Below are 26,141 nucleotides of genomic sequence, written 5' to 3' on the forward strand. Positions count from 1 at the left end.
CAACAACAACAACAAAAAGTAGCAGTGCTTCTCAGGCAACACAACTGAAATTAGAACATTTTATGTCATCGGTGATTACTGTGTTCTCCATCTGTATTGATTCCACCATCCTATTTCTCTGGCACAAATGCAAATTTCCCAGTTTGGGATTCATAAAGTTTATCTATTTATCTATCTACAGCCTCCAGTTATCACGCTGTGCACTGACTGCCGTCTCTCGAGTCAGAGCTGCCTCAAGTTTCCACTTGACTTGTAGAAGATGATCACAATGTCATACCTGCTCATTCAAGCAATCTCACAGGTTTTAAATCGGCTTTGGATTTGGGCTCCTCATCATCAGGAATCTGTTTCAGTCTCCGACAAATGAAAAGAACATATACAGTATGTCTCTTTTTCTAAACCTAACGAAACAAGACAGTGTTATATACTTTTGACCTATTAAGTCACTTAATGTAAAGCTATTTCCCAGGGGTGTTTCAAGTCTAAAAATGAGGGCCTCTCCTCAGACAGAATTTGCTAATCCACCAAATGGATTAGTGACTTGCTTTGTTTCATTTTGTTTTAAATTCCTGGAGGCCAATTAGATAGCAATTATATTATCTAATGCAATTAATTTATGTCCACATAATGACAATGCTAAGATAGCCATTGCTCTTTGACATAAGATAAAACAACACCTATCACTGTTTAATAAGGTACTGTGTAAATTATGTTCCGGCTGTGGGAGACTGGGTGCAATGATAGGGTCTGTGAGAACATTAACTGTCACGTCTTTATGTTTTTATACTATGTGGAAACCATTTTCAAATTGTCCATATGATGCTAATGATGATGATGATGAAGAAGAAGAAGAAGATGATGATGATGATGATGATGATGATGATGATGTTGATGACGATGATGATGATGATGTTGATGTTGATGACGATGATGCTGATAACACTTGTGGACTGTGCTCTTTGTTCTTCCTGAATCAACTGATCTTAACCAGTTCTTTTGGTTGATCAGAGGGTCATACTTTGGTGGTTGCCTATTGGTCACTCAACAGTGGACTACTAGTTCAGGATTGACTGCAGTAGTAAAAATCCACCAGTTAACCATATGATGAACTGACAGGACCTTAAATTCAAACATTGGGGATCCATAGCGTCCTCCTTTCTTTGGGCATAACATACTATTCTGTTCATTTTGTTTTGAGTGCATAATCAAAGTTTCAAAATCACAATCCTTTATTAATCCCCGAGGAGGAAATTGCTTACATTGTTTTCTGTATAGAACAACATTTAGCTTTGAGCTGCACTGAAAATAATTATAAAGTAATATGAAGAGGACTTTCACGCCACTGATTATTCATTATCAATTCAAAGTCCAGCATCAGCAAAACAGTAATCTAATTTCTTGAGGAACTAATTCAAAATCAAATGTATTGAAAGCACACCATATTTTTTTCCATTTCAGTAAAGCGTGGAAGCCAAACAAAATGCACAAGCAACAAAATATATTTTAAAAAATGTATAGGTTCATGCATTGGCTGATTTTACATTTGCATAATAATTATCGTGTAATATTAATTATAAATATGTCGTTTGCGCGTCCCTGTTTGTTTTATGTCACGTTAAGACCCACTGCTCTCCATCTGGATGCATTAAACCAACTCCTTTCTCGTCAGCCTCGTTACAGTCGTCGTCTGATTGTGCATAAATCTGAGAAGACCAGCGCCACCATTACAACACACGTCGACGCGTCGTTGAATGGGCCAAACGATTCTGCAGAAAATAGCTAAATATAAATGATATATTCTCAAGCAAAAGTGCGCCGTTTGGGGCAACTGGCTCTGCTGAAGGGGAGTTTATTGAAGATGCCCGTTCTCTCCTCGCTCGACGGGGCTGTGCTGCTGCGTGGGGGAGTGGGTCACATCCTGTGGCGTTTCCTGTGTTTGTAAACTAGACGCTCTCGGAAACGTCGGTGGAGAGAATCTAAAAGGTAGATAAATGACTTTAAATTTTCTGCCTTGTTCGCATGCATGATAATGTATTCATTGTGTTGTGGATTTGTTTGTGAATGTAGAGGATTTTTGGAAAATAGCAGCGAACGAATTTGCTGAATAGCGTAGCGTCAGTGTTAGCCGCTGCTAGCTCGCTAACAAACGTTGGCGGAATCGTCGGGAGGGGGAGGCACTCGCAGCGACGGCCATCACGAATGTGTTTATCGCTAAATCTTCTCCTCAGCGAGTTGAACTGGTGTCTTGTTGTTTTTGTTTTTTTATCGCGGTGGGAAGGTTCATTGCTTCGTCCTGCAAGGTAGATACTCAGGTAACGCCACTGGATTAAATAGAGAAACGTGTAGAATAATAAAATGTTCCGTTAGCAGTATTTTAGTAGGCGAGGGCGCCAGCGAGCAGCTAGCTTAATGCTAGCTTATGTTAGCTAGCGTGTTGGCTGGAAGGCCCATTCACTTTGTGCACGGTAATTACATATTTTTTGTCCAAGAGCAACGTTTTGGTGCGTTTATAGTAATTTCCCAGCGGAAATTACTATAAACTTTAAAGTTCCGCGAAACTAAGACGTTCTGGAGTCATTTAATTTATGTCTGCCGATGATTATGTTGCGCTAGCCGTCTCATTTATTAGCAACATTAGCTAGCTTGAGCTAACCAAGCTCTAATGGCGAAAGCACCGTTGTTTTAAAGTAACGTTTCGGCTCCGCTTACTTTTATCGCGGAATAATAGCACGCTAGTCTAATAATACATTTTTGCCATATTTGGAATAAAAAAATGGATCCTATTAAACTTAGAATAGCGACCACAAGATAAAAGGGACAGATTTCTTCGAGTAGATTTTTATTCTCTTGAAACGATTAAAGCCTGTCGTTAATTTGGAAGCGTGCTATTCAGTGTAATGCGACCACAGTTAGATTGATGCACGTTACACACTTACATTCAGACATACAAAACACAACTACATCGGAAATCAAATTTAAACCACTTCACTAATACCAACCAGTATAAATGTGAATGAAATCGGGCTAATTTTGGTTTTATTGTTTGTTAATGAATCCTCTGTCTTGAACTCACTTGCTAAAGGTTTTTCTAGTATACACGACTCGTTAATCCTGGATATAAAATGGAAAACCAATCACTGTTTAGCAGTTCTTTGTTATGTTAAACAGTATGTAGAATTGCATATTTTTCCACTGTGAGGTTAAAACACTTTTACACTTGTTTTATAATTTTTTAAGATTCCTCACAAATCATTTGCACAAGGCCCAGGTTCATTCGATTTTTTTATTATTTTTTTTTGCATTGCTGTGGAGATTTTGGCCTTTAGATTGTTTCCTCACAAACTATTTTCTTCAGCTGATTGTAATGCTAGTATATGTAAATGTGGTTAGGGTTTGCATTTACTTTTTACATTTGTATAAAACCTTGAAAAACCATATTACCAGTTGTTAATCCCTCTTATAAAATCTCAACATTGAGAAAACCTCAGCCGTGGTTGGCAATTTTTACAATGGTGAAACAAAAACTAGTTACTGAGCACTATCAATGGTAATGATACAGCAAAATGTTATCACCAAGAGAGCACACTTTAATAGTTGTCTATCAGACTGGATGCTTGTTGTTATTAACATCTGTAGTGATTAAAATATAAAATCTACATTGAAAAAGAAAACAGGCAATTTTGTGACTCAGTTTGATTCAGGGTCATTGTCAAACAATATTACGTTTGGGCTAATAGGTGATAATTTCAAATATGTATGCTAAAAATTTGTTAACATTAGAACAAAGATCCCACCCTACCCCCCTATCTCCACCATGAGAAGTTCCAATTATTGATGATTTCTATAATCAAAAATAAATCTGCTAACATGATTAATTGTTTAGCTCAATAATATTAATGTATGTTTATTGTGTGGTGTTGAATCGCATTTTGAAAAATGAACATCCTATCTACAGTTACTGGAAAATGTAGTGATAAGAACAGCGGGTGGTGCTGTATGTCAGTGTTTGTATGTTTCATGTAAATCCTCCTCTTCCTCAGTTTTAATACTAGATGAGTGAGGTGGGTGTGGCTTCCCACCAGCCCGACCATCCTGACTGACGGATCTCTGGATGACCTTGTCCCCACCCCTGTCCCTGCGCTCACATACACCACAGCAATGTCACATCTGCCCAGCAGCTCAGTCCGCGACCATATGAAATGGGTTTGTTTTGCGAACACCAAAGTGGTTACAGATAACTTTTACTTAAAATCATGTCACTCAGGATGTTGTCGTTGATCAGTAGTTTGGCAAATGTAGTTTCAGAATAAGAGATTCAGATAATTTTGAGTGGATTGTAGCTGTTTATTGTTAGTCATGTGCTCTCTATTCTTTTTCTGTGCAGGCAGGGCTGCTTGGCTGTGAAGCTGTCCTCTCTAGTATGGCTTTGATGCAGGCCAGCACCATGGCGGCTCCACCTAAAAAAATGATGGCTCCTCTCGGCCACGGACCACCACAGCGGGAGGGACCTGACCGTGGTCCCCAGAGCCACATGATCCTCCCATCTGGAATGAGCTGTCCACCCCTGGTTAGGACCCACTTGGGAAATGCATTGTAGAATTAGGGCTATAATTTTCAATGCTTTTATTATAGTCAGTGGTGTAACCCTACTGATGCTTTGACATTTAAATTTTCTTCTTTATGTAAGGGTTTTTTCTTTCTCTATACTCATGATTTATTTATATACAACCCTGACTCATTGCGTTAGTGGTTTTCACATCAGTTTCAAAAAGTTGCAAAATAGAATTAAGTTTATCATGTCATTGGAGTTGGACAGATATTCTATTTTATTGAAAAGCAAATGGCTGTGAAATCAGAAAATAATTGTCTTTATGTCTGACTCCGTAGCTAATCCGGAAGGAAGGTGAATTCCAAGCTCCACGCCTGCTGGACGAGAAGGAGATGAGGGCCAACGAGGACATGCAGCAGAAAAAAAAGAACAGGAAATCAGTAACACCCTGTAAAGTGAGAGAACAAGAGGGAAGGGGTGGGAAGGTCAGTGGCTGTAGTTGCTAAATTGGGAATGGTCTGTTTATTTTCATTTTTTCCTCATTTAAAAAAAATACCATCAGCTGCTACCACATATTTTTATAAAAGCGTTTAAGTTTATAGAGAGTGCGCCTGACTCGGAGCTTTCATTTGTGTATGGTACTTTCTGTTTGTGTGGGGGTGGGGGTGGGGCGAGGAGTTTAGGGGAAGATGTGGAGGGGGTGGAGGATCTCTGGAGAGGAAGGAGGGGGAGGGGAGCAGGGTGAAGCAGAGCACAATAACTGCATTTGTGTGTGTGACGGGGGGAGCAGTAACATGAGGGCATTAGGCCATCGGAAGGGACTGTGGGGTATTTTTGAGTTTGTTAATGTAGTAATGTATGTATTAGAATTAAAATAAAACAAAAATGCTTCATGTAATAGAAAGCAATCACATTCATAAGCTTGGTTTTAGAAAATGAGTCAAAATTGGTAAAAAAAAAAAATTCAATTGCACTTTTAGTTTTATATGTCTTTCAAATTGTTTTAGTGAATTTATTACTTTATATCATTAGTGGACTGCTTAGCTGGCATTTGAGACAAATGTTGAACTGTTATTCTATACTGTTCTTATTAGGGCGCAGGAGATGAGAACGGTCCATCATCCAAAGTGCAGAAAAACTTTATTTGTGATCACTGTTACGGAGCATTTAGGAGCGGATACCACCTGAAGAGACATATCCTCATTCATACAGGTATGAATCATGCTTACAACAACTCCAGGTTTCCAGTTAAGCTTACGCTTTTGATTAAAAAAAAAGTAATGTGCCTGAACGCTTGAGTTGGACTGAATCTAGGAATATCCAACTGTAAGGTTTTGCAATGGCTTGCCTTAAAACCTTGTTTTTGGTAATAGTTTTGTCCTCACAGCTAAATGGTATCTGTGGGGAGTTTCACTAAAACTGGTGCTCTTCGGTTTAGGGGAGAAGCCGTATGCTTGTGCCGTATGTGACATGAGGTTTATTCAGCGTTACCACCTGGAGAGACACAGCCTCATTCACACGGGTATGCGTCCTTTAACCGTACCCATACTACACAAACTTGACTACACCTGTAGTCTGTTTCTTGAATCAATGGACAGGTGCTCAGGGTTCATTTTGTCTGTGGACAGTAATTTCCAACAAAGCCACCCCCAAAATCTGTTCATCCCAAAATATAAAGCAGTTTTTTTCCTCGTAAGTATGGATCTTTCAACAACATGTAAAATTCACAGTTGATAATGATTAAATGTGGTCCAGTGGTCCTGAGTCCACTATTAAAAACTGTTGTTTTAACAATAATGAAATAGTCTTTCCTTCTTTATGTTTGTCATCATAGCGTTCCATTTTTCTACACAGTACAACACTTGGATGCACATTTTGTGGAAGTTCTTGGGTTTTGAGACTTTGTCCTTTTCTCCAGAATGTTAGGTGGGATTAAGTTTAAGTGCCTGTGGAGGGAGAAACCAGCCTCTGACTTCCGTAAACCTTCTTTGTAGAGTCAACTGATTCTGCTGGAAAACAATTTTTTTGTGTGTACTACTCTGATGTTCTTTAGTTCCTATCTGTTTTTAGGAACTAATTTGACTGATTTTGTTGGCTACTTTTTTTTTAATAATACATAAGACCATTTAAATTAGCGGTCAGGAGCCATTAGATGCCTGTTTGATGCACTCTTCACATGGTGCAATCACTTTTAACCACCCACGGGCTAATAATACTGCATGTTCTGTAAACACATCAGCTGTATAACTGCACAATCCAGTGTGCTTTTTTTTTTTTTTTCTCAACTAGTGGTCCATCAGTAGTTCAACAGCCCACATGTTACCACCCACACTGCTCTACCAAGCACTTCTGATGAAGAACATTGGGTACTTTTTTCTGAAGTCTTGGTCGAGATTATTTGACTGAAGAAAATCAGTGAGTAAAATCTTTAGAGCTAACAGATGGGGCACAGATTTGTGCTGACAGTTTTAATGAAAAGAACCACTGGCCCCACAGTGTTAGTATCTACATCCAGCTGACCAGTTGAAAGCAAGTTCCACACACACCAGGGTACATGGGTCATGCTGGCGTATTACTCAGTATTTTCAGGTATTACATAGACTACCTGGGCTTGATTTATGTGACTTACTGACCCTTTTCTGTGCTTGTCTTGAATCCAAAATATGGATTTGAATCATTATTAAGGACACCATTCATGAACTGTTAAAAAAATTCTGTCTATATTGCTAAATTTTTACATCTCGCTTTAAAGCGGTGATGTATTGTAATTGTCAGTGTTCGTCCGTTAGTCCACCAAATATCTTTGCAACCGTTGCAGAGAGATGAAACAAAAAGCACAATACTTGGGCGGCAAATGTGATGAAAATTTGATGTTCACCTTGACCTTGAGAAAACTAGGTCAAGGTCAAATTTCAACTTTTGTACACTCAGGAACCGGATAAGATAGAAAGACGAGGGAGGCCAGTGTGAATAAGACCGTAGATCAAAGCTAGCGCTTTGATCAATGACAGTAGGTCAGAGCACTAGCCTTGATCTTTAATCTATGCAAGTAGGTGAGGGTAAAATGTTGAATTGAGGGGTCTTGCGGGATGTTGCAGTCTGTGACTGCATTGTTTCTAGTTTGAAATGTTTCTGAAACAAGACTTTTTGATAGTGGACTTAAAAGTGGACACCAATACATAGAACCCAGTGTTTAAATCATACTGTATGTGCTCTCCTCAGAGCACAAGAAACCTGCACATTCATCCATATTTATTTATAATTTTGTATCTGACTGTTTTCACTGAAAATGCATGGACATCAAAGGACTGTTTTTAATTTCATTATATCTAACATGAAATTTGATGACTTTGTTGTAAAGCATTTTTTAATTTGTCAATGATTTCATTGAACCTTTCATACAAATCCTGTTTTTCATTGTCAAAGAAGTATGCTGTGGGTAAGTTAACTTCCAACCTAATTGTTTTTTCAATCCACTAAGTACTGCCCCAGTATTTATCAAAAGAAATCAACAATTGCAAACTTGACGAAATCTGCCCAGTTCAGTTGGAATAGTTTACTGTATGTACATTATTTTATTCCAATGTCCCAGTGGCTTGAGTAAGCAGTAGCTCATGGTGACAACATGACAGCTGTTCTATTTTTTTTTTTTTACTAAATTTTGTGATACTTCCACATTTCCACATATTTCTAGATGAGTAGCTAATGCTTTTATGCTTTGTGTGTGTAGGGGTGAAGCCATACGCTTGTTCCATGTGTGACATGAGGTTTTTTCAGCGTTACCACCTGGAGAGACACAGGCTCATTCATACGGGTATGCGTCCATTTACCGTACCCAATTCAAGTTAAAACTGTTTTTTAATCTGTTGGTTTCACAGAGATCAATAGTTTTTACCAAAGAAGGTTGATATAAAGAAACAAACACATAGAGCAGCACAAGACATGACAACCAAACATGCAATGCCAAACACCCTTTTTCTACTTAAACAGATTATTAAACAGTCATGTAGCAAAGCGCTGAGCCTAATAAAAAAAACTACTGCTCTTTTGAATCGGCCATCAATTTTAGTTCTTTGATAGGTGGACTGGACAAAAGCCAGAAGTGCCAAACTGATGAATGAGCAAGACAATTTCTCTGTGCTACTAAAACTTCATAGGATTGCGATGACACTGGGTGACAACAGAAAAGTTTAAAATGTGGGAGAATTTTCCAGAAAAGGAACAACTGAACTTACCATGGGTGGCCGTGGTTGGCTACACAGTTCAAGGCAGCAAAAATATGACTTGAAATGTTTCAGAAGTTCACATATCTCATTTCCTTCAGTTGCGAATGTCTTACTGTCAGACACTTACAGATGTGGTGCGGGTTAAACCGAGAAGACAAGACAAATCCACATTGAGCTGAATGTAAGGAAAGCTAGTTAGCCTGTGACGTTAATGCTAAGGTCCCTAAAGGAACTAGTAGCTAAACACACAACAGAGTTTTTGTTTCGAAGAACATGATGCAGTAAATAGTGAACTGTAAAATACTGTGAGAACAGAACAAATTTATAGTACATAGATGTACTGAAGTACTTCAGCAAAGTGTAGGTCGAGAACTCAGAGATTAGCCACTCAATGAGCACAAAGGCGGGCCTCCCAACCAATATGGATTTTGTTTAGGAGCTAACCAATACAAGCTTCAGGAAATAATGTAGGAGAATCTCCACTTACAAAGGCTTAAATAATCTTTAACATGATTTATAAAGACTGGAGTATTGATGTCTGTAGAAGTTGATGAATTTATTCAATTATTTAATAATGGGTATCCTGAACTGGTGCTGGAATTCATTATTTACATTAACATTTTTACTGGTGCGTATCTAAAATAAACTTCATGCCACTGACAGCCTGATTATAATAAAGAAGCATGTGTTGGTGAGCAATTAACATCTTGTTATACTGTTATTATTCATCTTTGATTCAGCCATCAAAATCCCAATTAGATGGTCATTGTAATTCAATTTCATGTTAAAAAACAATACATTTTAGGATTTTTCCGAGATTGAATCAAAACCACGCAATCCTATATTTAGCATGATCAGTAAGACCAAGTGAAATTCATAAACGTAAGTGAACACCTGACACAACTGTGAAGCTTTTTTGGACACCTCAAAGTGTAGTATCCCTCTTGTACCATTGCTATTTGACAAGATTTTTGCTGGCTCCTTTTAATTTTCGGTGTTGTGAAAAGGGGCTTTATACACCTAGCAAAGCTAAAGAGACAAAGCTAGCTGCAAACTATTATATATTTAACTCTGCCAACCCCATCAGAAGCTCATCCTTAAGACTTGGCTTGAAAATAAATGATTTTACCAATTCGAATGAAGCTTAAAGAATCAAAAGTATTGAATGGAGACATCACCTAGTGGGTGTGTACTTGTGTCCTCGACGTGGTGGTCAGCTGTCTTAACCATTTAACCAGCCTATATGACCAAAATTAGACTTTTCCCCTCAATGTGGAAAGGAATTATTGTATCCAATAAATTTTTCCGAGGAACCATGACATGCAGAAGACTTGCAAGACATTTCATGTATTTTGTAAACATAGTGTACAACAGTTATGTAAATTTTGACTTGATATGATCTGACATTGTCATCCTGAAAGAGATGCTCCTGATTGGCTGCAATGCATCAAGGAATACATTTTGTTGATACACATTGAAGATAGTTGTACTAGAATTTTAAAATGAGTAAATTAATTGTTAATTCAATCATGTTCATAGTTTATGTTAAATCCAGTCAATTTGATGTTTCAGAGGAATGAGCCATGGTATAATATGGGAATAGTCCTTTGATGTCCACACACTTATTGCATATTAATTGCTGCACAGCTCATTTAATTGCCTGGCTTTCTAAAAAATGATGTAATTGCACACTTTAATACTGATGCTACTGCTGCGAGGTTATGGTGGAGATCAGACGGAAACGTTTTTGAAAGTGCTTCAAAAAGTGTTAGAAAACAAGCACACTTACAGCACTTCAAAGCAATACACACTTTTTCACACCTCCATAAACTGAACAAATGTGTTTGTTGACATACTATTTCAACTTGTAGTAAGTTGCAACAAGTATGCTCACCATAATGTCAAAAAGCCTTGTTGAACGTAGTTAATGTTGTAAAATTGCGCTGCTCTTTGTGCTTCAGCTGGCCAGTGTCATTGTAGATGTTTCTTTGCCATCTTGCTGCTGTCGTGTCTGTTTTGAACATGCTTGGCTTTAATGTTGTTGCTGCTTTTGTTTCATGATGTATTACAGATACTGTTATGCCCCCCATAACACAATTCATTTTTTTAGTACTATTAGAATCAAAACCAATCACTACTTTGCATGAAAGCTTGATTGGAATGTTATGTCTGCAAGGTCCTAGTTGTTTAATGCTTATAAATGCTTTCCTTTTATGCCTAAGGACAGTACTAGCTCGGTAAAATATTGATTATTTTGTGCTTTGAAGGAAAATCCTAGCTAATATGTTGATACTTTGTGTATGTAGGGGTGAAGCCGTACGCTTGCTCCATGTGTGACATGAGGTTCTTCCAACGTTATCATCTGGCGAGACACAGCCTCACTCATACTGGTATGCGTTTGCTAATCTCAGCTCATTTGGTAGCACTGTTTTAGACATGACTTAAATTTTCAGTAGTAGTGTAAACAGTTTTAGTGTCCAAAATGACAAACAACTCAAAATGTTATATTAAAAACATAAAGATGTATCCAGACATGTATCAGGATAGCTTGTAACACTTAATATATTTCTTTTACTGAATTTTCAGCTTAGTTCTGTATAAATTATTTAATCTTTGTCGATTCAAAATTTTTTACTTAATGACCCGCTTGTGGATGCAACGCGCAAGAAAGCCTTTTTTCCCTCCCAGGCTGATAGTATAATATGTTAAAACTAAAGACCTAATGTAAAGGGATGGTTGATGGTTATGAATTAATGCTTTTTTCTGCTTCTAGCTTTATATTTATTTACTTTCTGTGTGCGTAGGGGTGAAGCCATACGCTTGCTCCATGTGTGACATGAGGTTTTTTCAACGCTACCACTTGGCAAGACACAGCCTCACTCACACGGGTATGGGTTCAAACTTCTTTAGTACATTAGAGCCCTGATACCCAGGTTTCTTAAGTTTATTTCTACCATGGTTAATTATGTTTTTTTTGTTTTTGAAATATTTAGAATCGTGTAAGTTGAAGGGGTGCCTTTTTTAAGCCCAGTTTTGTTGTCTCCAGTGGCCCTTCAGTGCAGTGTAACAGACATTTGTGATTAATTTACCTTGTTTAGTGCTTTTAGTCTTGCATCATTCCAGTGAAACTTAAGTTGACATGTCTGGATACATAAGTGAGTGTGTCCTGTTCAGTTTGTTGTGTTTTTCCTATCACAAAACATTTCACTCTGTGTGTGCAGGGGTGAAGCCATATGCTTGCTCCATGTGTGACATGAGATTTTTCCAGAGATACCACCTGGCAAGACACACTCTCACCCATACGGGTATAAGTTCTAATTATCCCTCTAACTTAAATGCATCAGGGGTTGTAGTCATTATAACATAGTATGCATCACATACCATATACATATTTGACACAAAGCGTATAGAAATTTCCACTACACAATTTTTGATTATCAAAGATTTAAAAAAATGTATATGTGTAGTTAGGGTTGGCATGACCCATTTTATCCTTTGCATAGAAACAGTTAAATACTAGAGCCCTAGTAATGACATTACTGTTACATTTATTACTGTGTATAAAATGACATATCTTGTGTACATAGTTCATGAAAACATTTTTTAAAGTGTGGTGCTATGTGCGTTTAGGGGTGAAGCCATACGCTTGCTCCATGTGTGACATGAGGTTCTTCCAGCGTTACCATTTGGCAAGACACAGCCTCACTCATACTGGTATGCTTGAATTAATTGTTCCCATTTAATTATGAAAGCTTCATATTAGAAACAGAAATTTGTGATTTGTCTTCTTGTGGCACCTATGCAATGCCAAATATAATAAGTCATTGTTAGTACATGAATTTCCCCTCCTAAAATGTTAAATCGATTTTTTTAGGCTTTGTTGGAAAACTGTCCACTGAAAAAGTGACTCTCAGTTTTGTGTCAATATGATAAATGGTACTTTTGCATGTTGATTGTTGAACACTGTTTTACATGTCAAAGAAAAGGCACATTACACTAAAAAATGTTTGAATGCAGACACCAAAAGTCTGAAATGTCAAAAAATGTGACATTTCTCCAGATTTTCTCTACCATTAAAACAATATTGGACCCGACAAAGTGAAATTATAATTCCAAAACATTACAGTACCTTTTGCAGGATGGCTGAATATTACTGAAGCTCATCTACGGCACAGTGCAGAAACTAATTTTCTGCTTACTTGGGGATGCATCTTAACTCTTAATGTCTGCAGGTCTTAAGACTTTTTTTGTGTAATGTTTCTGATAGAATTTTGGCTTTCGTAAAGCATGCAATAATAAATAACCTGAAAGCATTCCATTAGTTTTTAAAATTCATGTTGATCTGTGTCTATGAACTTCAGCAGCATGTTGAAATAGATCTAATATTGTTGTGCTCTGTTTAGGCGTGAAGCCGTATGCTTGCACCATGTGTGACATGAGGTTTATTCAACGTTACCAACTGGAGAGACACAGCCTCACTCATACAGGTATGTCTCCTTTCTTTGAGCTTTGACCTTGTCGTCCCTAATTCTGGCCATGCATGCGCTTCACATTGTTTACATGGCTGCTTCAAACTCGAGTTTGTATTGCTTTCAGTCACTATATTGATAGATCTAGTGTTTCATGTATTTGCAAAAAGCCTCAAATACACTTGTTCAACAATTTTGCCTATACTTTGCATATGAAATGACATGATGAAAAAAGCGAGAAAAAAAGAAAAATATTTGTCTAAGTTTGTAGTTTTATCTATTTTTGTTGGTTAGAAATGGTCAATTTTGAGATTCACTGCACATTTCAAGAGCATTCATATACAGTGGTACCTCTACTTACGAATGTGTCTACATACGAAATTTTCTACTTACGAAATGCCTCAACAGAAAAATATTGCTTCTAGTTATGAAAAAAATTTCGAGTTAAGAAAGGTAAAAATACAGTATGGGCTGCTACTCGCAGCTCCCAAACGTGCCTAAACGCAACATTCTTATAGCTGCTCTGCCATTGGCTATTACCTGGCATCCCATTGGCTAAGAGGGACCTCTGTGTGTAGCAAGATAGGTGTCTATGCAGCCTCCTCGTCATTCGGCCCTTGACCCATGACGGGTTCTGATAGTTTTACGCAAATATATTAACTTTTTGAGTATTCGCTACGGACCCCAAGAAAGTGACAGAGACAAGAGGAAAAGAAAACACGAAAAAAAAGTTTTTTTGTCCGTACAAACAAAGCAAGAGATAATAGAAAAGCATGAAAATGAAAAAGGGATGCATTTGGTTGATCTCGCCAAAGAATATGGCGGTAATGTATCTACAATCGCCACGCTGTTAAAACAAAAGGAAGCCATAAAACACCTGGAGTTTAAGGCTTAGCGTGGGTGGTTCGAGTAGTTCAAAAGGAGGACTGGACTTCACTCTGTTGTTCGGCATGGTGAGGCAGGAGCATACGAACCAAAATGGGCAAAAAACAATGAGGACAGCAGTTAAAAGGTAAAAGACTGTCATTTTTATTCTTTATTCTTTTTTACATTATGCACAACTCTCATTTATTGTGTAATAACCTAATTGTAACATGGATTTGTTACATGTTTTGATGCATTTTTATGCTTTATAAAACATGTCTGAATTTTGGGGGCCTTGGAATGGATTAGGGCATTTGCAGGGAAAACGCGTCTCTACTTATGAAATATCATCCAGAACCAATTAACTTAGTAGGTAGAGGTACCACTGTACTGTAACCTTAAAGCAGATCGACTGCAGCATCAGACAATCAGACTGGGTGTCACTCTGGTTAACAACCAGCAGCAGCAGTTGGCATGGGAACTGAACTAGAAAAATGTTGCATGGTTTGGTGGATCTTGATTTCTGCTGCTACTTTCAGTTGCTTTGACAGAAATTTGGCATAAACAGCATAAAAGGAAGGATTCATCTTGTCTAAGGCCGCTGATGGCAACACGATGGTTTGGGCAATATATTTTATATTGTGTTCCTAACAGAGTAGTTTACAAAACAAAGCCTACTGTACTGATTCTGATTACGTACATCATGGCTTCAACAGTCACCAAATTTTAGTCCAATAGAGTACCTTTCGGAAAAATTCAGCAGCTACTGTGTTATATTAACACGTCAGTAGGGACCAAAATCTCTGGGGAACATTTGCACCAATGGGAGACAACGCTGTAAGCCCTTTGTAAATCTCTGACCTCTGCCCATGGCTGCATTTCCGGCACTCAACAAGCCAATGAACTAATTTTACTGTAACATCTCTCACTACCATTAAGATGAAATTAAACCGACATAGGCTGCTGGCAAAAATGGAATCCCATGTTAAACATAATAATCTAAAAGAACTCATGCAAACTACACAAAAGTTTCAGGCTGGTTGGTTGTAAATAAGTGTGAAATGATGTGTTTGATTTGTGCAGTGCTATGCCTCTTCTCACACGATGTAACAGTAGTTCTCTGCATTGTTTGACAGTCAACAAACATGACAGTAGCTACTGTAACGCTACACGTCTAACCTTAATCAGTGTCTGTCGATAAACTAGCCATTGATTGTTAAACAGTGGGTGGAACTTTTTCTTCTTGGTGCTTTATCATATGATTGTGTATACTTATTCTTTACTTGACATTTGGACACCCCCCCACCCATCCTGGGCTTTTTAATGGCTGTAGTTAGTCTCTGCTGTTGGTGTAGCATCATACGCATTTTACCAGCACCGTAGTGAATCCTCCTCTTGTTAATACAGCCTGTAGGTGTGTTACCCTCTGTAGGAAGTACTGTACAGTGATCCCTCATTACTTAAGGTTAATGCGTTCCAGGCACTCCTGTGAAAAACAAAATTCTGCAATTTAGCGACAAACCATTTTATTATTTACAGTAATTTAAAGGTTTATGAACCCTTCCCATACTGATATTAAACCACGTTATATCTATATTATCTTTTCCCACACTCTTACAGACCGTTTAAAACACTTTTTTATTTTAAAAAAAGTGTTTCTTTAATACATGGAAGTGAACTGCGTTATGTGAGTCTTGGAATGCAGCACACTTCCAGATGCTTTCAGCCAGCAAAATGTGCGTAAGGTATCACGTGACTACTTACTAAATGCCTCAGTGTAGTGAAGCTGTGCATCTTGAAGCGCGAATAAGTGAGGGATTACTGTATTGCATTATAATAAAGTGCAGGAAAAAACTAGGGAAATAGTTTTTACAAGAGTATTGTTAGACCGTATATATAATTTTTTAAAATAGTTTAATGACTACACACTTATTCAAAGATCAAGACTCATCCCTAATGCAGCCCTCAATAACCAAATGATTTGACTTTCCCTATGGCCAATCTTACTTAAATGGTAAGAAATAGAGATGAGATGTGGAGATGAGAGAAAAGCCACAAAGAAAAAAAAAAGACCAAGGTCACTGGTAGTGTTCAAGAAATAGTTAAGAGGGGAGAGAAAGACAAGTAAGGAAATGCTGTATAGTTCAGATGGGAGTGAAGAAATGTAATCTGAGGTAGTAAAGTCAAAAGTTTATTTGTAAAAAATTACAACATGCAAATCTCGAGCTGACGACTCGGTCATTGTCATTTCCTCTGCAACGAATGCTTTACTTTCTTTGCTTTTACTATTTTAAAATAGATTTTCTGAAAGAATAACAATAATATTTACAGTCTGCTTCAGCTGTGCAGCTACTATATTTGAAGAGAGAGGAGAGTTACTGGTTTATTTTTGCTATAGATTTTCTTCAGGGATTCTGTTAATATAAATCAGTTTTCATGTGAAATCACCTGAGATGTTCAGCAAAGTAATGTTCAATCTTAAAGCTGGAGTGCGGGACTATTATTTTTATCTTTGACAAACACAAGCTGACACAATGCTGATTAGACCTGTCACCACCAAGTCTGTCCTCTGGATTTCAAAAGTATGTTAGATTAAAAAAAAATCTGTTATAAACTAAGTTACTGCTGACAGAAACATGGTGGTGTCTGGCAAAAACAGAGTTCCCCTCTACTACACATGTGTCAAACTCATTGCCTGGGGGCCAAATGTGGCCCGCCATATCATTTTATGTGGCCCGCGAGAGCATAAAAGGAAAGCGTATCTAAAAATAATTTGGTCATAAATTTGCTTTGACCAAAAACCACAATGCAGTAATTAGGCCCATTTTGACTTGGACAAAAACATTTTGTTATCACTTGTGTTTGATGTTATTTTTCTTTATTTACTTGGAGAGTTTGATCCTTGATTGATGGAATTGTGTGGGTTTCATAACCTGACAAAAAAGTTTTATAACTGAGCAACAAGCAAACATATTTTTTCTGTGCAACTGTAATTTTCGTAACTTGAATAAGTAGTACATTCAGAGTTATTTAACATTAAGGAGTAACATTTATGTGACATTACATTGAGTTATATTTATAAGTCACATCTGGCCCTTTGAGGACAGCTGTTATGCTGATGTGGCCCTCGGTGAAAATGAGTTTGACACTCCTGCCCTAGTAGATTTGTACAAATCTCCCTGCTATAAGGGGGAGACAAACGTTCCGCACTGCAGGTTTAATATCTTGTGTAAGGTTGTTTACCAACTGCCTAAAATTTTCTCACGTCTGCGATCAGCGTAACAAAATTTCAAATATTTATGGTCACAAATCTATTGCACTAATCGGGTGGCAGTATGTTGAAATTGTATGAATAGAAGTACCCATTGGCTTAGTGTGAAAAAGTTGTTATTGGAAGTTGTTAGGTGAAATTGCCCATTGTGGGTTTGGTTCAAATCAATTATTAGTCTGGTCATTTGGATGTTTTTGGTATGTTTGGAGCCTGCTGGAACTAAAAGCGCTGATTAGTACAACCAAACTTTACTAAACAATTAGTAAAGTTTAATGTCGATCATTTTTGGCAGTTGAGTCTTTTTTTTTTTTTTTTTGCTAAAGCTGGTACTTTGTGTGCGTAGGGGTGAAGCCGTACGCTTGCACCATGTGTGACAAGAGGTTTTTTCAGCGCTACCACCTGGCGAGACACAGCCTCACTCATATGGGTATGCGTCAGCCAGTCTTATTGAAGTCACAAAATTAGGTTGCTGAAATATCTGTGTACTCTGTCTAGTCTTAAACATCTGTGTTTGAACACAAATAATTCAAATGAAATTTGAAATTCGATGACACAGTCATCTCATGTGTTGTGTAAGTGGATTCTAGATCTACAACAGGAGCCATATATATAATATATAATTTCCTATCTTCTATATACATGTACCCATGTAAGTACTTTCAGGGTTTGACATTGGTTATTAACCACCATTATCAATTTAGTCCATATTAGTATTGAAGGTGATAGGAGTACGTTGGTGGCAGGGAGACACAAATAACTCTTGATGCTCTACGTTTAGGTGTGAAACCTTATGCTTGTACCATGTGTGACATGAAGTTTTTTCAGCGTTACCACCTGGCGAGACACAGCCTCACTCATACGGGTATGGGTCCGTGCACCGTGCCCATGACATTCACTGCTAGAAACCAGTGTGTAAATTTTAATTCTGTCAGATCATCTCAGACATACAGGACATTAGTGATCTTTTTCTTTTTTTAATAGTTGGTAGCCACAAAACTATGAAATGATAAAAATATTAAGTATTCAGGGTTTTTGTTTTTGTTTTTGCATGAATTGGCAATTGTGTGGTTAATAACCAATAGTGTAAATTTTCATTCCTCTAAATTATAACACAGAAAGTGAGGCAAAGTATTATAATATTGCTACTTTGCATTTAGGTGTGAAACCTTATGCTTGCACCATGTGTGACAAGAGGTTTTTTCAGCGCTACCACCTGGCGAGACACAGCCTCACTCATATGGGTATGCGTCCGCCCACCGTACCCATGTCACTGAGACCAGACTGTAATTACACTGTCAGATACGGAGCCTGCCATCTGATGTAGTCATCAGTGCTCTCTCAAACTGATGAGTAGAAAATGTTTTGATCAAGCTTATGCTTCATCGTGTGTGCAAATGCAACATTAAACCGAATGTTTAAGTGTGTAAAGGAATACAGGACTGCAGCATCATCAGCTCATGTAATGTGTTAAGTTGTGGATTTGAAAAGTGGTTCACACAGTTTGATGCATTCGTCATTGGATTTGGAGGAGAAATAATCTTTAAAATCAAGAATTTGCTTTTTGCTAATCAAATTGAAAAAGGAAAAAGGCAAACAACCCATCAATCCTAAACAAATAAATATTGGAAATACTGTATATTTAACATTGAAAGGTTGTGAGCAGGAAAAACAGTAAAATTCTGAAATAATATCATAATGCTCTGCGTTTAGGTGTCAAACCTTTTGCTTGTACCATGTGTGACATGAGGTTTGTTCAGCGTTACCACCTGGCGAGACACAGCCTCACTCATACCGGTATGCGTCAGTGCACCTGCCAGTACATAGCATTCATAAGGCTAATAAATGTAGCATGAGACACATGTTATTCTGGAATTTAGAAATGAAATGCTGTTAGACCTGTAAAGAAATAACTAGAAATTTTTAGAACCCCTAACATAATTTACACCAATTTAAATGTTATAATAATTATTTTTATCTAGAACTTACAATTCCTTTAATTACAGATAAAAAAACGTTGAAAGGTTGTGAAAACCAGCAATACTGAGACACGGCTTTATTTTTGCTTACAAATGGCTTTTCAGAAAATGCTGTTGCCTAACAGCACTAGTAGTACAACACTTACTTTAAATGTATATTGGTTAATTATAGCATGATTTAAAATTTTAATCTGCTAGCAATCAACATAAGTGACATGAAAATACAGATATTTACTACAGTGTAGACTGACCAAAATAATACTTGAAGGCAGTACTTAACATACGTATATTTGTTTGTGCATGAATGGCTGTGTTCTTAAAAACTAATGGCTTAGCAGATAAAGACTTTTATTTGTAAAGAATGGAAACGTGGATAAAGTAATATTGCTACTTTGCATTTAGGTGTGAAACCTTATGCTTGCACCATGTGTGACAAGAGATTTTTTCAGCGCTACCACCTGGCGAGACACAGCCTCACTCACATGGGTATGCGTCCGCCCACCGTACCCTTGACACTGAGATCAGTAATGTGCTTAAATACAACTTCAGATGAGTGTCTGTTGTCTGAGGCAACTCATAATTGGTAAAAGGACCCAATTGTACATTTCTCTGTATCAATTCTGTCCTGTATTATGCATGCTAATACACCATTAAAGCAAGTCTTTCAATGTAAATAATTGTGGGATTGTGACATCATCAGCTCATGTGATGTGTTTAGTTGTGGATCTGAAATTTGATGTAGGTTATGTATTTTTTTAATTGGATTTGGACAGAGAAACAAAGCAAATACAAAGTGGTTAACAACCCATCAATTCTGGATTTTTAAGTACGTTACTAATTAGTGGATTGTGACGCAAATAAAAAGGCATGAAAATAATTTATTGATGCTCTGCGTTTAGGTGTGAAACCTTTTGCTTGCACCATTTGTGACATGAGGTTTGTTCAGCGTTACCACCTGGCGAGACACAGCCTCACTCATACGGGTATGGGTCCGTGCACCTGCCCCCCATTTTGTCTTTATTATTAATGTACATGAACACGAGCTTTTACTGCCCCCCCCCCCAGGGTAGCTGCTCCTAATAAGACATTCACATTATTAGTATTACCTCTTGAGATTACATTCCTCTCAACTACACTGGGAAGCTGTTGGTAGTTATTACTAGAAATAGGGATGTTGCCCTCCAGAATTGTTGGCATAGTGCAAACCTCCTGTGTGTGACACACTCCTAGCTACCTGACAGTGACACCAGCATCCTGCGTACACCCGCTATTAAAGTTTATTGTGTTCTAATGCTGTAAGAGATGTCATCTGAAAGGAAAAGACAGAAGACAGTTTGAATACAGATGCTGCCCTCATTTGACCATAAGGGCAAATAAGGGCAGACTGTGTGGCCATTGCTACCTAGTTTGCATATTGAAATCATAGTATGCAAATGTTTGTTTGTTGGTTGCTGGAGTCAGTCGGTTGTTGAGCAGGTTTACAAACATTGCCAGGGTTTTATTCTATACCAGTAATACTGGACGGCAACTCAAAAAATGTAATGTAGATGTATCGATTATGTTTATATTTTACTGACACACAGTTGTGTTTTGTAATATAGTAAAACATATTACTTCTTAGCTGAACAGCTGATTGGTTCATGTCTCTGACTTTTTTGCTAAACAAAAACAGATGTCAAAAGTAGAACACTGCCATCTACATTGATGCCACATAAAATAATTTTTATTAAAACGTCATTTATAATACAAAATTAATCTTTCTGTAGCTCTTGGAGAAAATGACCTTGTATAATAAACATTAAAACCAGATAACACTTCATATCAGTAACAACAGGTTCAAAATGTCCATTAGTTATTTGTCAGTAACATTGGAGTTTAAATGTATTGTAAATGATAGAAGGTGAGAAGCTGAGTTGTGTTGGGAGGATTCTAGTGACATTTATTTAACAGTTAACATCATTCACAATGCTTATGACAGAATTTGATGTTTAGCTGCATGTCTAAACATTTCACATCATAAAGAATATTGATGCTACTACACATTTAGAAATGTTGAGATATCATACCTGCCAGTGGTAGTCTTAGTGTAAGCCTGAGCCTGAAAGTTGTATTTCCTGTGCCTGTGGGTGGTAGGGCTAATATGTTGCTCTGTGTGTGTAGGGGTGAAGCCGTATGCTTGTTCCATGTGTGACATGAGGTTTATTCAGCGTAACCACCTGGAGAGACACAGCCTCACTCATACGGGTATGCGTTCCTTCACCGTACCCTTATTACCGAGAAAGGCAAAGTGGGGTCACGACAAACTCGAGTTTGGATTGTCAAGTCATTTGATGGGATGTTGAACCAGCCTCAAAATACTTAATCCCCTCCTTTTGGGGGGAAAAAAATATGTTAACGTAGATCTGGGCCACAAAAATATGAAATTCCACTCTGATCTACACATAATGAGTTGATGACGAGGCCTCTCAGAATATCACACCAGATGATGGAAGTACTTGAAATTTACTGAGGGCAGTTTTTTTTCCCCAACGTTTTGTAAGTGTTGGAAATGTAGTGTTCAGATAAGGATTAGTAAATGAGAAGCTGCACACACTGCTGGTACGAGACGCTAAAATTGATGCATTGACTGTGTATTTGTGTGCTCTTGTAGGAGAGAAGCCATTTGCTTGTGACATGTGTGATATGAGGTTTATCCAGCGCTACCACCTGGAGAGACACAAGCGTGTCCACAGTGGGGAGAAGCCTTACCAGTGTGAACGGTGCCAGCAGGTATGTACAAAAGAAAAGCAGAGTGAAGCTAATGCTACACTAAGGTATTCAGAGACTGTTCTAATTGATTCTATGTGAGCATGGGAATAAAATACAGTCAAACCTGTCTAAGAAGACCACTCAAGAAGACTGAAGTGACAAGGCCACACTGGACAGGCAGCTTTTAAGAGAAAACACCTGTTAGTGACAAAACGGAGACCTGAGAGTTTCCACATTAAAGAACCGTAATGGTTGAACTCTCTTAAACATCATTTACTAAAATTAACTTCTACTTGATTTCTGGAAAATATCACTTGTCCCCAATATTTACATTTTGTACAAGTTTGGCTGTAATGTCAAAAAATTAAAAATCCCAGCATAGTCTAGTAATTTTCTGTTGGTTTTTTTCCTTGCCATTTGTCACTGTCCTTTTTTTTCCTTCACTCGACAAAGCAAACATCGGAACCTTTCCTGTAAAAGTCCCACTTTTCTACAATAATTTACGCACTATAAGGCGCACCTAAAGCCTTTAATTTTCTCAAAAACGGACACTGCACCTTATAATCCAGTGTGTCTTATACATTAAAAAAGTTTTTAAAGTAGGCCATTCATTGAAGATGAGTTCTCAACTCTCAGCTGTAACTTCCACCTCATGCTGTTGCCTATCTGGTCAGCAGCCCAGACAGAATACACAAGTCTAAGCTGCGCTCCTTCTCACCCACAGTTACCTGATTGATTGTGTCTTGTAATGCAGTGCGCCCTTTTCTGGTGAAGATGGTTTTGTTATGCTTTATAGTCTGGTGGGCCTTATGGCGTGGAAAATGTGTGTGTGTTCACTGATTAGTGACCTGCGTGTGTCCAAATCTGAGCAGGGGGACCCCTAACGAGGTGGTCTTCAGGCCGGGTTTGACTGTCTTACTCATTTGTTGATGTTTTTTAACAGACTATTAACGTTATCCAAACTGTGTTTTAAGAACTTCTCACGAACAGACCGGCTGCTGCGGCATCGGCGGTTGTGCCAGGGTCGCAGCGTAGCCAAAGTAGAAAACCAGCCGTGCTGCGAACCCCGCCCGTATCCACAAGAACCACCGCCTGCGCCCCCGACTTGGAGCCCGCTGCACCCCCCTCCAGGCCGGCTGGCAGTCTGACATTCCACCTTCCCTGCATCCACAACACCACCAGGAGCAGGACAAACCACAGGGTTTCTTCTTCATGGCTTTGTGCTGAGTGACGCCACGCTCTAGCACAGACCTATTACAGCTCCAGTCTGGGGATTCCTAATGACAGAGGGACATTTGTATTTTTGTTTAGTCGATTTTAACTGTGTTTCTTTTTCTCTAAATTGTTTTGTTTTTTTTTTTTTTTTTTACAGACAAGGCTTTTCTGTGATGAACAGTGGTCCTGTTTTGTACTAAATCTTATTTGATTTTTGCGACGAAAATACGTTTTTATTGTTGTTCAGATATATCTGCATTCGGCGGTACTCGGGAATGGCAGAGGTTGTTGTTTATCATGACCTGTTTGCAATTATGATGAAGTGGTGAAGAACATTTGTGCATCTTCTTTTTCATTTTTTGTGAACCATTTTGGCTCCCAGACCAGATTTAAGTTTTTGTTGCATTTGGCATAAAACAGCGTTTTCACATGATCAGAGCAATAGGATTTCCCTGACTTGTTCAGCATAGGAGGTGGAGTTTTGATCATTATTTTGTGTAAATACTTAAAAATTACTTTTTTAATGCATAAAATCAGTCAGTGTGAGCATTACAAATTGGTTCAAATCCTACCTGTTGCTGCAGTTTCAGTGAAATTTGGTGAATGTTATGGGGGAAAAACGTATCAAACCGCTTTTAACTTTAAACAAGGATCTGGGAGAGGCGGCTGTTGCTAGGGTGACCTGCGAGTGATGACATCATGCTGCACAGTGCTGCCACCTGTACACTATGATGACCAGAGCTCAGCAGAAGTCAGTCGTCCCTCTTGCCCCGTACTTTTTAGTCTAGTCTAGTGCAGGCTGGCCGCTCAATGTCCCGTTATGTTTGTACAGATGCTCACATTGTGAGATTAGTGAGGTTATCCAGAATCTCATGGCCTTAGTGTTTCGTTTTTTGCCTTTTTCTTATCATGGATCAGATGTATTTACTCAGATGACAGCCTTTCATCATCGGTTTTCTTTTTTTCTTCCCATACTAAAGTTGTTATCACAGCCAACAGCTTCAGTGGCACTAAAATGAACTAATGTGTGGTTGGGTGGAGTTGTCTTTTAAATCTTTTGGATCGTTGTTACTGATGACAGTGTAACACAGTCTTTAGCCCCCCTGGAAACTGACGGTCCTGTGAGGAGTCAGTAGTAGTGAAATGTTTTCCCACTGGTTTCAGGCCACAACTGAATCAACACTTGCTTTACTCTACTACACTCTAACAATTGCCTTTTTCTCCAGATATTATGTGGTTGATGTGTTATAATGGATGTCTGTCATGTCATTGGGTTTAGCCTTAAGTAAGTGCGGATAAACAAATAATCATTGTAGTACTAAATGATATTGTAACAAACGATTTCTTTTACCTATGATGAACTTCTTGATCGTACTGTGTGAACGTCTTGGACAGTCAGTCAGCACAGAGCAGATATCGGGGCCACTTCACTGCCTGTTGGAGACATTTCTCAAACTTGCCTCTTGCTGTGATTGGACCGGACCGGACTATTCTCTGTAACCCAGCTGGAAGGACTGGTCTTCAAGTACCTGTTAAGACATTACAACTGGAGTTACAGCTGAAACTAGTGAGATATTTTAATGTGAAAGTGTCATTTGAGCACAGAAGGAAGAAGAGGACTTTTAATTTGAAGATTAATTCCTAGACTGGACTGAATCGAAGAGAGCATTAGCTGGTTTTTAATTCATCACAAGCAGCTTGTGCTCGATACAGATGAGTAGGCGGCTGCTGACTTGTATATTTCAACAAACGTGTTAATGTATTTTTAATTTTCCATTGATATTAAGGCAAAAGTTGTAGTATGGTTCAAGTGTGGTCAGGGATGGGGTTTTATGTGACTTGATGAGTTGAAGTAAAATCCAGTTTCAGCAATGGGGCCCAGTTTGAGACATGTTTCCATTTGCAATGGAAACACTATTCCAGAACTGGGGAAGGATTACTGCTGGCAGGAGCACATAGGGAAATGGCTAAAGGGCAATAGAGTAGATAGCTGAGGTCACTTGTTGTTACCTTGTTGTCATTTGTTTTTAGTATTCTCAATCTCGTTGTTAAAATGCAATAGTACCCTTGAGTCTCAGATCATTTGTTTATAAGATTGAGGTTTAATTTTTCAGGCAGATCCGAGGATTTATTTGTCTGACAATTTTTCATCACATTTCGATGATTGTTTCAAGGACCTTTTTTTATTCTGATGAAATTGTAAACACTGGAGTGAAAGGAAAAGATAAAAAAAAAGAGATGGATATTTTTTCCTTCAGACTGTACTAGATTTTAGGGTTTAGACTAAGCCTATTTCTCCTCAACTTGGCACAGAACGTGGACAGAACCATTTGGATCAGTACAGTTGAGCCCAGTATGTTCAGTAATTTTGACATTAGAGGCAGCAGTAACACAAGAAAATGTTTTTTTTTATACTAAGTCCCTGGTATTTGTAGTAAATTATATTGATAATGGTATTAGATGATCAACAGCAACTGTAGCTATCACAGATTAGTTGTTTTCTTTATTAGTCTTGCATGCAGTTATGGTCCTCAGTTAAAATAGGATCTTGATATTAATTATTTTGTGTAGGAAAATGAGTGCATACGGATAACTTCCTAAAACATGTTACAATGATTATTGTAAAATGGGCTAACTAATATGTACCCTTGTGATCCAATTAGTTTCAAGTATATGAAAATCAGAGGAGAGGCTTCTTACTATTATGCTGAAATAAAAGAATTTGTAAAGGACTTTTGTACACTCACTACATGTGTTGACTTCATTCTGATGTTTTTCATCCCATCTTAAATTTTTACTCCAAACCTCGTCTCATTCTGAATT

General features: G+C 38.0%; 1 protein-coding gene across 27 annotated transcripts; it reads left to right on the forward strand.

The window, feature by feature from the left end:
* The first annotated feature begins 1,769 nt into the window (after positions 1-1,769).
* Positions 1,770-26,050, forward strand: znf740a (zinc finger protein 740a). 27 transcript variants are annotated; one of them, XM_068314763.1, is made up of 21 exons: positions 1,771-1,983; positions 4,041-4,203; positions 4,385-4,567; positions 4,888-5,034; positions 5,644-5,761; positions 5,988-6,071; positions 8,280-8,363; positions 11,082-11,165; positions 11,580-11,663; positions 11,997-12,080; positions 12,406-12,489; positions 13,179-13,262; positions 17,723-17,806; positions 18,158-18,241; positions 18,537-18,620; positions 19,090-19,173; positions 19,758-19,841; positions 20,255-20,338; positions 21,516-21,599; positions 22,006-22,124; positions 23,078-26,050. In XM_068314763.1, the coding sequence occupies exons 2-21, from the start codon at positions 4,159-4,161 to the stop codon at positions 23,249-23,251; spliced, it is 1,962 nt and encodes a 653-aa protein (XP_068170864.1). In that variant the 5' UTR covers positions 1,771-1,983; positions 4,041-4,158; the 3' UTR covers positions 23,252-26,050. The 27 variants fall into 27 exon arrangements, with proteins under 27 accessions (XP_068170874.1, XP_068170864.1, XP_068170873.1 ...); XM_068314767.1 differs by having other exon boundaries at positions 1,776-1,983; positions 4,888-5,004; XM_068314766.1 differs by lacking the exon at positions 1,771-1,983 and adding an exon at positions 2,184-2,300.
* Positions 26,051-26,141: the final 91 nt, after the last annotated feature.

This window comes from Antennarius striatus, chromosome 5 (assembly GCF_040054535.1).
Source record: "Antennarius striatus isolate MH-2024 chromosome 5, ASM4005453v1, whole genome shotgun sequence".
Taxonomy (NCBI): Eukaryota; Metazoa; Chordata; class Actinopteri; order Lophiiformes; family Antennariidae; genus Antennarius; species Antennarius striatus.